This window comes from Gorilla gorilla, chromosome 9, assembly GCF_029281585.2.
Source record: "Gorilla gorilla gorilla isolate KB3781 chromosome 9, NHGRI_mGorGor1-v2.1_pri, whole genome shotgun sequence".
Lineage (NCBI taxonomy): Eukaryota > Metazoa > Chordata > Mammalia > Primates > Hominidae > Gorilla > Gorilla gorilla.
In genome coordinates, this window is record NC_073233.2 from 110,664,528 (window position 1) to 110,677,657 (window position 13,130).

General features: G+C 36.5%; 1 protein-coding gene across 1 annotated transcript; it reads right to left on the reverse strand.

Annotated features, from left to right (window-relative positions):
• Nucleotides 1-631: 631 nt before the first annotated feature.
• On the reverse strand, nt 632-10,801 carry MMP10 (matrix metallopeptidase 10). The gene is made up of 10 exons (XM_004052037.5): nt 10,599-10,801; nt 9,616-9,857; nt 9,325-9,473; nt 8,736-8,861; nt 6,727-6,891; nt 6,396-6,540; nt 5,294-5,427; nt 2,943-3,102; nt 2,108-2,211; nt 632-1,021 (listed from the first exon to the last, which is right to left on the reverse strand). Exons 1-10 carry the CDS (start codon nt 10,701-10,703, stop codon nt 921-923), a joined length of 1,431 nt encoding a protein of 476 aa, XP_004052085.4. The 5' UTR covers nt 10,704-10,801; the 3' UTR covers nt 632-920.
• Nucleotides 10,802-13,130: the final 2,329 nt, after the last annotated feature.

The window sequence follows — 13,130 nt, forward strand, 5'->3', positions numbered from 1 at the left end:
CAAAGTCTGGCATTAAAATTAGTCAATAAAAGAAGGAACAAGTTTCTATAGTGTTGTCAGTATGGTGTAAGCATGTAACTTCGTGATGGTAAATCTGTCACAAAATTGGCATGTGCACATGCACTGTTATCACTCAGGGGCTTCCATGTACAAAATGGTAGCAAGAGAGTATTCTAACAGGAGGGTGAGGGTGAGGGGGAGATGAGAAATTTAGTCTCTAGAGCAGGAAAGGAATCCCATTGAAGAAAGATTTGGGTTAAAACAAGAGATGAGTGGACTTCAAACTAGTTTTATTTCCCCACCTGTAAAATTGGAAAGTCTATTAAATAATATGCAGGTTCCCAGGCTCTAACATTCTAGAGTTCCATTTCTCCATTTTGCTTTGATCCTGCCTAGATACAGGACAACTGTTGATTTACCTCTTTCTTTGTTAGGTATGTAAGGAACACTTACAATATCTGTGAGATGAAAAGAAAGATCCTGTTGGTGCGGAGAATAGGAGAGGGTATGTGACAGCCACATGACTAATTTATAGAGTGTGTGTTCCTACCACACCTACTGGCAGACTATCTGTCAAATAATCAGTCCCCAGTATGATCAGGGTATTGAACATGAATTGTTCTAGAAAGTAAGGAACAGGCCCAAAATAAAACTTTTTATTGAGGAAGTAATAACACATCTATGAAAATACATTCTCTCACCTATTGCACATGAGTATTTCTTAATTCTATTCAGTGCAATTCAAAAGCAAGTGAAGAATTCCAGAAACATTCTTCATGACACATGCAGATATCTGCAAGGCTCATCTTCTTCAGCCACAGAACATGCAGGAAAAATTAACCATTTTGGCTCATAATACATTAGATGAATAATTATTAGATTTATTAAAAACACCCATATCTGTCTTCCCCCTATCTCGCCTAGCAATGTAACCAGCTGTTACTCTTTAATATGTGTGTCACCATCCTGGCATTGGGGTCAAACTCAAACTGTGATGATCCACTGAAGAAGTAGAAAAATCCTGTAAATATAGATAAGGAAAATGATGAGACATCTTCAAATATGTCATTTTGCAACGCATATAACTTAGATTAAGTACAAGTTAATACTCTATGCCAGGCACTGAGCTAAGTGCTTTACATGCTTTATCTCAATTACCCTTACAAAAAACTGTGATGTGTTATTAATGAGAACAAAACTAAAAATTAAGACGGTTTTGTAATTTTAACAAGGTAGCATCTGTAAGGAAGGATGGAGGGAGGACTCCATCTCATCTGATTCCAAAGGAAGTGCTCTAAAACATTATGTCATACTGGTTCTAAATAGATAAAATTCTATAATATTTTAAAACCTTGTTTTCCTTTCTTTCCAACCTCTCCTCTTCTGCTAGGTTCTAAATTACAGTTTGGGAGACAACTAGATCCAAGAGAATCAGACAAATGATAAATGAGCCAGAGGTCCATTTCCTGCTTTGCATCCATCATGGTTAAGTCATTTTAGTAACAAGATCATCAGCCTCATGAGCATTGGATTGTCAAGCACTGGCAGCTCCCTCCAAAATTCCTTCAGAGTAATCAAGAACAAGTTTTGCTTTCCTATTTGCCCATTACCAGGAATCACATTTGACCTATTTTGAGCATATGGGAGGACTAGTATTTTATTTACAAATGACTAATGCAGGCAATTGCAGACTGCAACAGAAGCCCAGACAAGGCTCCCCTGGGGTGGGATAGAAGAAAAGGGACAACAGGATGGGATAGAGTAGAATGACAACCAGCCATTAGTAAGCCTGGCTCACACAGATTGTATTTTTATACCAACATAGTGACCTGAACGATAATGGCTTCTGTGTGAGGAAGTATCCTTTGATTTTATGTGCGGGTATGAAACAGAGACTAGGAAGTTATTCAGGAAAACACACACACACACACACACACAAATTTAAACCCACTTTGCATAAATTGGAAAGTTAAGATTTTCAGGAATTTGGAGTAAAAAAGATATCAGACTGAATGATTTAAAAACTGTTTTGATTCTGCACTTTATTTTGAAATCATAAAAATGCCTGGAGATTCCTGCATTGACAATGAAATAAGGGTCTTCTTACCAAATGCCTGTAATACAGCATCAACCTTAGGCTCAACTCCTGGAAAGTCATCAGCTATTAGTCTAGGGAAGCCTTGCTCCATGGACTGGCTATTTTCATCAAATCTAAACCAAATGAAAGAAATACAGTTCAATGATGTGCAGTAGTCCCATTACACACAATAGTATAATGTGATGTTAATTTTCCAGTGTGGAATCCTAGACAAACTTTTTAAGTTGTGTAAAAAAGTGTTAAACATTTCTAGAGCTACAAGAATAGGTTACTTTCCTGGGCTTACAAGTTTAACACATAAAACAATATTTTCCAGAAACAGGAACATTATGCCATTTTACAGAGGTTCCATACATATGTCTGAGGTAAATTTTCTAAGCCTGGACACACAGAAACCAAATTTCCCTGTGTCTACTATAAATACATAAAGACTGTGTAGACATAATGAATTCATAATGCAAAATGAATTAAATCACTTAGCTAAAAATAAACCTCTGGTTCTCAGTCACACTGGGACCCTGTAGATCCTGTCTCCAAAGCCTGCCACACCTGGGCTTCCTATGGCAGCCACATGGTGACTGGAAATGGAATAAGAGGTGAATGCCTTTGGACCTCAGCTGGCCTCTCCTGATGTCTTTTAGTGTCTGAGTATATGGCCCAGTGATCACCATTCTGAGAGCCCTTTGTATCCGGAAGGTAGAACAATCAGCTGTCTTCCTCATAATCATAAATTTTGAAGTTAGAGAAAGTTAGAGGGTGGGTGTAGGGTAGGGAAATATCCTTAAAGAAAGAAAATAATTTTCTTAATCATGCTTCATAGAAAGTCATTTCTCTTGCATCTCACCTCCAGTATTTGTCCTCTGCAAAGAAGTATGTTTTCTTCTTTTCCTTGTCAGAAACAGCTGCATCAATTTTCCTTATGGTTGGAGGAAAACCCAGGGTATGGATGCCTCTTGGATAACCTGCTTGTACCTCATTTCCTCTGATGGCCCAGAACTCATTTCCTATTGAAAAAATAAATCCAAGACATTTTACATGAAGCCATTGATTTTAAAAATAATTATAGTGCATTGTTGTGGTAAAGAGGAAGTCTTGGTTTTAATTCCAACCTAATAATGTCCAGGTCACAGCCAGTCCTTAATAAATACTCCCTGAATGAGTGAGTGAATGAATGAATGAATGAATAAATGAGTAGATAACTCTGATTCACTGCCCTTTCTGTGTCTTATATATTTGTATCTATACGTTATAGTTTATTTATAGATGAGTTTTAGTTATTTCTTATAATTGTTCGTAACCTTTTAACCTGAATTTCTCACCTAGACCACTCTCTTTTAAGTTTCATACCAACTGATCAGTTGCTTATTGGACACTTCCTTTGAGATATTTCACAGTCACCAATTCCAATCTGTGCTTCTTGTGAACACTATCGGAATTCATTCAAATTCTAGTGAGTTAGGACAATAAAATCCCGTCAATCTCTCTGCATTCACTTTGTTACATCACTCTCCCAGACCCCAAGCCTGAATTCCTTCTTCACACTCACTGCCAGATTCACTAATCTAAAATGTCCATCTGTTGTTTATCTCTCTTGCTTCATCTGAACTGAATGACTTGTATCTGTCTGAGCAGTTCCAGATATGCTCTTACTTGGTAAAAACAATTTCTTCTTTCTTAAAGACCTTTCTACTTTCTGTACACCCAGCCCATCTCTGCACAACAAAAGAGAACTTTAAGACCCATCCTAACATCACCTCCTCTAAGGGATCTTTGCTGAGTCCTGGGTATGAGTCAGGTGCTCCCATGGCACCCTTCCTTCTCTCAGTCCCAGCACTTGTCATATGTAGGCTGCCAAAGGCTTCATCTCTGCTGCCCCTTCTAGAATATGAGCCCTTTTCAGTCCTGACCTCCACCAATGAGCATGGTGTCTGACACAGTGCAAGTGATATGTAAATGTGAGATACATTACTGGATAACAATACATTAGAGTTATGTAATCCTTTACAATTTCTACTGCAATTTCACATTCATTTGATCTTCACATAAGTGAGATTGCCAGAAATAAATATTTTTTAAATTTCCATAAAGCTTGACATTTAAAAATATTCCATTATCACCTATGAGTCTAGGGAAAAAATAAAAATGAGAAATTAAAGAATTAAGATTGAACAAAATGAAAATACTGCATATCGAAATTTGCTGGATGAAACAGAAGAAATGGTTATTTATAGGTATAAATGCTTGTATTAGAAAAGAAAAAAGTTACAAGTTAATAAGGTAAGTATCAAACTTAAGCTATAACAATAATAACAGGATCAATTCAAAGTAAACAAAAATTAAGGCAACAATAAAGATATGAACAGAAACTAATTAAATGGGAAATCAAAATATAATATAGAGAGTAAATAAAGCCAAAAGTCAGTCCTTTGAAAAGATCAGTAAAATTATTACATATATTATGAGATTGATGAAGAAAAAAGAGAAAGGCAAAAGGATTCAGTATTAGGAATGAAAAAGAAAACAAAACTTCAGCAATAATTCAAATTACAACAAAATAATTTTCCAAAAACTTTTTCTGATGGATCTGAAAACAGACAAAATTGGCAAATTTTTAGAAAAACATGTTAACAAAACTGACTCAAGAAGTAATAGAAACTCTAATAGCATATTACCAATAAAACAAATTGAAACAGTTTAGTTTAAAAGTCTGATAAAGAAGCCTCTATACCTGAATATCTCCATTAGTTAATTTCTCTCTCCCTGCACTGATACTACATCTTACTGATTAAAGTTTTATAACACAGGGCTTTTCTCCTCATCTAATAAGATGGGTTCACCAGGAGCATCCTGGCTATTCTTGGCCTTTCCTCTGCCATATAAATTGTAAAACTAATTTGTCAAGTTCCATGAAAAATCTTTTGGCATTTGGTATTTGAAATGAAAATGTCTTGTATCTATAGATAAATTGACATTTTTACTATCTTGCATTTTTTATCCATGAATATGGAATACCACCTATTTCCTTAAGAGGTCTCTAAAATAAAGTTTATAATGTTCTTTGTACAAATTTTATTTAAGTGTTAGCACAAGGTCTTTCAGTAATCTAAACTTTAATATAATGGATAAAACTCATGTCAATAAAATTTTTGCAATAGGATTTATTCCAGCAAGTTGAAATTCTTATATAGTACTCACCTTTAAAAATAAAAACGGTGTCCCTGCTGTTAACTTCATATGCAGCATCCAAATATGATGGAAGAGAGGGCCAAAATGCAGAAATCAAATGAAATTCAGGTTCAGGGTTCCAGTGGGATCTTCGCCAAAAATATCTGTAATACATAAAATTACTTGCAATTGTCTTTCTCTTTTAGATATGTGAAAAAAAAAATTCTTTTTTTTTTAAATCCATGCTAATTCACCCATTCATAGAAGTCTGTATTAAACCATCCTCCTGCATGTGATTCCAGGGTAATGAAATCGATGGCAGGACTTGTGACTGGTTCCAGTAAAATTATTTAGCTTGGTTCCATTCTAAAAGTCCATAAACAGTGTGCATATTATGTCCTAATATTTTTAAAAATATTATGTGTATATTGATGCTTGTATATGAATAGAACATTTTTGTAAAGAGTCAAAGGAAATTGGTAGCAGTGGTTGCACATATGAAGGGAGCTGGAGGACTGTAGGCCAAAGACTGGAGAGAGATTTTTTAACTCCGTATCTTTTGGTAGTGTTTAAATATTGTGCCACAAGCACATATCACTTTTTTCCAAAAGTAATTAATTTAAATAGTAGCATATGTTAGTAAATGGAAAGATACCACCCTGCTTCTAAGGATCCACCAGTGCTTTCTGAAGAAGTTCCATGATTTATGATATTTTAAAAAAATGAACAAAACAGATATAACTCCTGCCTTAATCAAACTTACAGTCTAGGGACCAAGAATCATCCCTTATAAGTCTGTAAAAAATGATCTGGACAATTCTAAGAAGATGTTAAAAATTCAACAAGAACTAGATCTGAATGATTTTAAAATGTAGAGGAAATTTTGTATTTTAAAAAATGTCTGTCAAGCAGAAAAAGTAACTACTGGGTACTAGGATTAGTACTGGGGTGACAAAATTATCTGTACAACAAACCCCTGTGACATGAGTTTATCTATATAACAAACCTGCACATGTACCCCTGAACCTAAAATAAAAGTTAAAAAAAAAAAAGCTCTGTCAAGTTTCTGTTTTTCTTTCTAAGCACTGTACATCAAAAGAATAGATAGTAAAATATAATTTTCTGGTCTGACCTGTCTTTAAAGAACAGATATTCTCCCCTCAGAGTGCTGATGGCATCGAAGGACAAAGCAGGATCACACTTGGCTGGCATCTCAGATCCCGAAGGAACAGATTTTGTGGGCACCAGGGGTTCCTCAGTAGAGGCAGGGGGAGGTCCTAAAGGAAACAGATTTGGGGATGCAAACATTAAAAAAAGTGTGATGCATCTGTCAATTTGTGTGCCTTTCAAACATTCTCAAAGTGCTTCAAGCCAAATCAGAAATACTTTAGGTAGCACTGGAAAGCTTTCTTGAGGACTGTCATTGTAGAGCTGCAATGCCTAATTTTTCCAGCATCACTCACCGTAGAGAGACTGAATGCCATTCACATCATCTTGCGAAAGGCGGAACTGGGCGAGCTCCGTGAGTGAGTTGTAGAGTGGGTACATCAAAGCTTCAGTGTTGGCTGAGTGAAAGAGCCCCAGGGAGTGGCCAAGTTCATGAGCAGCAACGAGGAATAAATTGGTGCCTGTATGAAAATCATAAATGTTCAGAATCCACCAGCTCTTTCTTCCGTAAATACACATACAGAACATATGCCAGCTGTACAGGCCATCCTTGAAACCACAATGTCTTTTCAGTATTTGTGGATTGGTTCATTGATTGGCACATTCCATACTTTATAGAAATTAATGTGTTTTTCAAGGTTGACTTTAAGTCAATATATGACAGTTTTTCACCATATCCCTCCCTAGATCCCTCCTTGGTCAGAAAAACTAAGACACTTTTCCTATATTGATAAATGAGAAGCATTATTTTCAAAAGATTTTGTTTTGAAAGGACAAGACTAATAGGATGTCAGTAAATATAACTCTTCGTTGTCTAAAAATAAAAAGTCATTGTTCAAATTTAGGAACACTTGCCAGTTGCAACCTCTGTTAAAATTAATCATATAACATTTACATTCGAACTTTTAAGCCAGAAGACTGTGGTTATTTCTTGTGGGGTTTTGTCTGATTTTCTCTTCCTCCTCTTCATCATACTCAAGTAATTTTTTTTTTTTGAGACAGAGTCTCACTCTGTCGCTCAGGCTGGAGTATGTATCCAAGCGATTCTCATGCCTCAGCCTCCTGAGTAGCTGGGATTACAGGCACGTGTTACCATGCCCGGCTAATTTTTGTATTTTTGTTGAGATAAGGTTTCACCATGTTGGCTAGGCTGGTCTCAAACTCCTGGCCTCAAGTGATTCACCCAACTTGGCCTCCCAAAATGCTAGGATTACAGGCATTAGCCACTGGTGCCTGGCCATAATCAAATAATTTTTGATTGTCAAAAATCTTCCCAGTAATAGGTGCCATTGGATGTGTACAATCTTTAGTTTAAAACAGAAACATGCCCAATAACAGTTTTCTGCAGCACAAACACAGCTAGATTAAGCTTTTTAAAAATATTATAAAAAGAGTTTTATTGAATTTAGTAGTAGATATTATTTAACCAAGGCTCCAAGAATTGTGCAGAAAAGAACAGTTGTTCAAATAAAAGGCAATCATTTCATGCAACACAAACTTCAGTCTCGTGAGACAGAGTTTCACTCTGTTGCCCAGGCTGGAGTACAGTGGTACAATCTCGGCTCACTGCAGCCTCCATCTCCTGAGTTCAGTGATTCTCGTGCCTCAGCCTCCTGAGTCTTGTACTCAGGAAAGATGTTCTTTGCATTTACATTAAAAATCCCAGGCACTGTCAGAAATAGTGATTATTTCAACAGTGTGTTTCTAAACTTCAGAAGCCATTTTAAAAATTAAATAGCATACAGTTAATTTTAGTCATTATGTTTAGATGTAAAGTGTTTCCAAGCCAATTTAGGGCGAAAAAAAACCCATCTAAGCTAGAGACAGTGACATGTTTATTTAAAAAGATGACCTAACAGTTTTTTTTCAGTTCCTGGCATTTTCTCCTGATCTCTACTTTTAAGTAAAAAGGAGGCCAACGAGAAGAAAGAAAACCTGAGGGCAAATGTTAGGATTGGAACTGATTTAATGGAATTCATTCTACCCTAATCATCTATCATTAAAGTGATGAAAAACATTATTAATTATGCTGATCCTCAAACCCCCACAAGATCCTGAGTTGTGGAGATGAGATTGAATGGTTTTTACAATATTGTACGTGGTGGGGGGCAAACATGAAAATACAGACATTTTATAAAATTCTTCAATAATGATTGAAACAAACAGTACTTCTGTTTAAAACTCAGGTAATAAAAAAATTCAGTTACTAGTATATTCCATTTATTGCTCATTCTAGATAATCCAATTATTTTTGGGTAGGATTAGACATTATTCCTGAAATGTTCCTGAGAGGTTTATGACCCACCTGATGCATCTTCTGTCCATTTTTCATCATCATCAAAGTGAATATCTCCATAAAGCCCAGGTCCAGGTGGGTAGGCATGAGCCAAACTGTGTCCTGGGCCATCAAAAGGGTAAAAGTCTCCATGTTCTGATAGGGAACAAATTAATGGAAATATAAGTGTTCAGAATTTCTTTTTACCCTGTTCCAATAAAACAACAGTAGATTCTATAGTCTGAATGTTGGTGTCTGCTGCAAATTCATATGTTGAAACTCAATGCCCAATGAGATATAGTATTAAGAGGTTAGGTCTTTAGGAAGTGATTATGTCGTAAGTGCTCTGCCCTCATGAATGAGATTAGTGCTTTTATGAAAGAAGCTTGAGGGAACCTCCCGGCCCTTTCTATCGTGTGAGGACACAGAAGGTACCATCTATGAGGAATAGGCTCTCATCAGACACTAAATCTGCTGGCACCTTAATCTTGGACTTCCCAGCCTCCAGAATTGTGAGCAATAAATTTCTGTTGTTTATAAATTACCCAGTCTAAGGTATCTTGCTATAGCAGTCTGAACAGATGAATACACCAGATAAATGGATGCTTTATTTGATTACCTTTAACTGCAAAAGAGATCATTATATCAGCCTCTCCCTCATACATCCTGGAGAATGTGAGTGGAGTCACCTCTTCCCAGACTTTCAGAGCTTTCTCAATGGCAGAATCAACAGCATCTCTTGGCAAATCTGGTGTATAATTCACAATCCTGGAGGAGAAAAATTGAAGAGGATGTTATTTTCTCCTGCCTTTATGAAAAATTGTTAAAGAAAACTTTATGTTACTTATCCAAATATGACGAGTAACTTGTAAGGTTTCAATATTATGTGAAAACTACTCTGAACCATTACCTGTATGTAAGGTGGGTTTTCCTCCACTTCGGCATGCCAGGAAAGGAGCTGAAGTGACCAACGTCAGGAACTCCACACCTGGGCTTGCGCATCACCTCCAGAGTGTCAGTGTCTAGCTTCCCTGTCACCTCCAACCCAAGGAACTTCTGCATTCCTTGGATTTTTTTAACAATGAGATTACTGTCCTTTCTTCTAAACTGTTTCACATCCTTTTCGAGGTTGTAGTACTTTTCTAGGTATTGCTAATGGAAAATAGAATTTTTAGGTCATTTTTGTGATTTTCCATCATTTATTCAACTTTTATAATCCATCGTAATTTTCCTCTAGTTTCTTAAAACAAAAGAGGCTATCACATTTAATTTGATTTTTCATTAAGACTCCCCATTTCATACAAATTTTTAAATTTTATTGCAGTGTTAGTTTGCTAGTCAAGTAAGGAATTGGGGATTGAAAATTCAACTCTAGCGTTATTTTTGTTAGTTTTTAAAGAAACCCTCTTTTAACATAGTTTTGTGAAAAGTTAGAATACTAATCTTTTCTACTTACATTGTTATTATAGACCTGGTTTAAGACTGAAGTGTGGTAAACTCTTTTGTCCAAGTATGACAAGTAAAAATATAAAAACTATTACCTGATATGATTTAAAGATCAAACTTAGCATGCTCCCCTCCCCAATAATTTTAACTAAATAAATTCTAAAGCCAGAGGAGTTTCATATATTCTCCATATGTTCTTTTCACTTAGCCACAAATATACTGCTACTATTTTATTGTAACCTTGAGCAGTTATATTCCCTTTCTGAACCTTTCTTTTCTTCTCTGTTAACATAAAAATAATTTCCACCTCCAGCCTGTTAATTATTCTCTGATGCTACAGTTTTCTAACAAAGTGATCTCTAGTCTAATCATTCTGCTTTGTATTGGAAGACCAAGTAGACACAATTGAGCTGGCCAGTAGCTGCAATAGTTGCCACCGTTAATTACCTGGGCAAGATCCCTGTTGGAGTCCTCCTCTTTTGCTGCCCCACTCAGAGGATAGGCAGAGCAGACTGGCAGACACAACAGCACAAGGAATGCAAGATGCATCATTCTCACTGCCCTTACCTTCTTTGTCTACTGGGCTTCTAGCTCTACCCCCTAGTGGCCTTTCTTTTATACAGAGACAATGCTGAGATCACCAACAGTATGATTCATGCATGTGTTTTTTAAGTCTGAATGTTCACAAACATTTAATGTAATGGTGATACAGCCTACATCAGTATTTTCCTTCAACTTTCTAAACTTGAAAGAATGATTAATCCCCAGGAAATGATTTCTGTGTTTGTAAAGACGAAAAAGAATTGGCTAGATAATTCACGTCTCTGTATTTACTTAAAGAGAGCTGACAAGCTTGGTAAAATGCCAAATGTTTTGACATTTTAAAATCAGTGCAATTTTCTTTTAAGAAGACTATGTTTTAAACTTCAATATAAGCAGGTAAGAATTAAGTAGGTCAACGGAAATAAATTCCAAATATAGTGGTGGTCTAAATGTGGGAGTTGTTATTTACAAAGATATTAAAACAAATATTTCACTTCTTGAGTCCTTGTTTACAACAGCTATTACTGATTTTCAGATGGATTTACTGGCCATGGAGTAGGGGTATTGTGAGAAGGACATGGAGCATGTAGAGAAAAGAATCCAAAGAGAGAAGCTTTGGTGTTCACTCATTCTCCATTTCCCAGTGTATAATTATGTTCAAAGTAACTGCTCCATAAAACTTGTTAAATGGAAAAAATTAAATTGCATGTTAGACTGAAATGGTCCTCCTACCCTCTTCCTCTTCTTTGCTTTTAAAAATTCTTTTCCCCCTTTCTTTCTCCTCTTAAGGTACAAAGGAGGAGATGGATTGAGATCTGTAATGGGAAATGATTTCAAATCCTCCCTTTCTTTCACATGTCTAACGATCCACCCCTGCTCACAAATAGTATTTTCTTTCTTGTTTTCTCAGCCAAATAAAGTGCTTTTTACACAGTAACACAGTAAGTCTGCAATAACTGTTTTGTCAAATTAACCTGTTAATATAAAGAACCCTGAAATTCTTATAGTGAAGAACTATATTTTTCTCTCACTAAAGATAAATTAACTCTACCATGTCTGAAGTATATAATTGCAAAGTGATGAGAGATTAAAATAATAAGTGTGCAGGAATGATCTTTTCAGTATCACCCACCATCCCCACCCTACTTAAGGTAGCCTGGACAGGTGAGACTTCCAGGAACCAAGAGGCTCTGAGACTTCCAAGCCAGAGTTGGAGAGAAACTGGGATATACACTGAGACAGCCAAGACAACTTGTGACCTACTGTTGCCAAAGAGTTTGCTCTACAGTGTGGTGACATCAGCTTGAATATCAGAGGGAGAAGGACTGACAACTAGACTCAAATAAAGTCAGCTGGATATTGAGCAAGTACAGTCAGGCACTGTATAATGTTTCAGTCAACAATGGACCACATAGATGATGGTGGTCCCATATGATTATAATGGAGCTTGATATGGTTTGGATCTGTGTCCCTGCCCAAATCTCATGTCGAATTGTCATTCCCAGTGTTGGAGGTGAAGCCTGGTGGGAGGTGATTGGATCACGGAGGCGGATTTCTCATGCCCATTTAGCACCATCCCATCGGTGATGTTCTTGTCATAGTGAGTGAGTGAGTTATCATGAGATCGGGATGTTTAAAAGTGTGTAGCACCTCCCCCCTCTCTTTCTTCTCCTGCTCTGGCCATGTAAAGTGCAGGCTCCTCTTTTGCCTTCCGCCATGATTGTAAGTTTCCTGAGGCCTCCCCAGAAGAAGGTGCCACCATGGTTCTCATATAGCCTGCAGAACCGTGAACCAATTAAATCTCTTTTCTTTATAAGTTACCCAGTCTCAGGTATTTTTGATAGCAATGCAAGAACAAACTAATACAGAGCTGATAAGCACCCATCAGCTATTGTCATTGTAGCCAACATAATGTCATAGTACAATACATTACCCATGTGTTTGTGATGATGCTGGTGTAAACAAACCTACTGTGCTGCCATACGAAAGTCTAGCACATGCAATTGTGTACAGTACATAATTCTTGATAATAGTAATAAATGACTGTTTATGCATTTACTATACATTTTATCATTTATTTTAGAGTGTACTTTTTTTTAAAAAGTTAACTGTAAAACTGCTTCAGGCAGGTCCTTCAGAAGGCATTCCATGGTTACTGCCCTATGCAGGCATTATTATCATAGGAAACGACAGCTGCATCAGCGTTATTGCCCTGAAAGACCTTCTAGTGGAACTCGATGTGAAGGTAGAAAACAGTGATATTGATGATCCTGATCCTGTGTAGGCCTGGGCTAATGTGTGTTTTGTGTCTTCATTCTCAACAAAAAAGTTTAAAAAATAAAAAAAATTAAAGATAGTAGAAAGCTTATAGGATAAGGATATCAAGAAAAAAATATTTTTGTACCTCTGTGAAACGTTTGTGTTTAACCTAAGTGT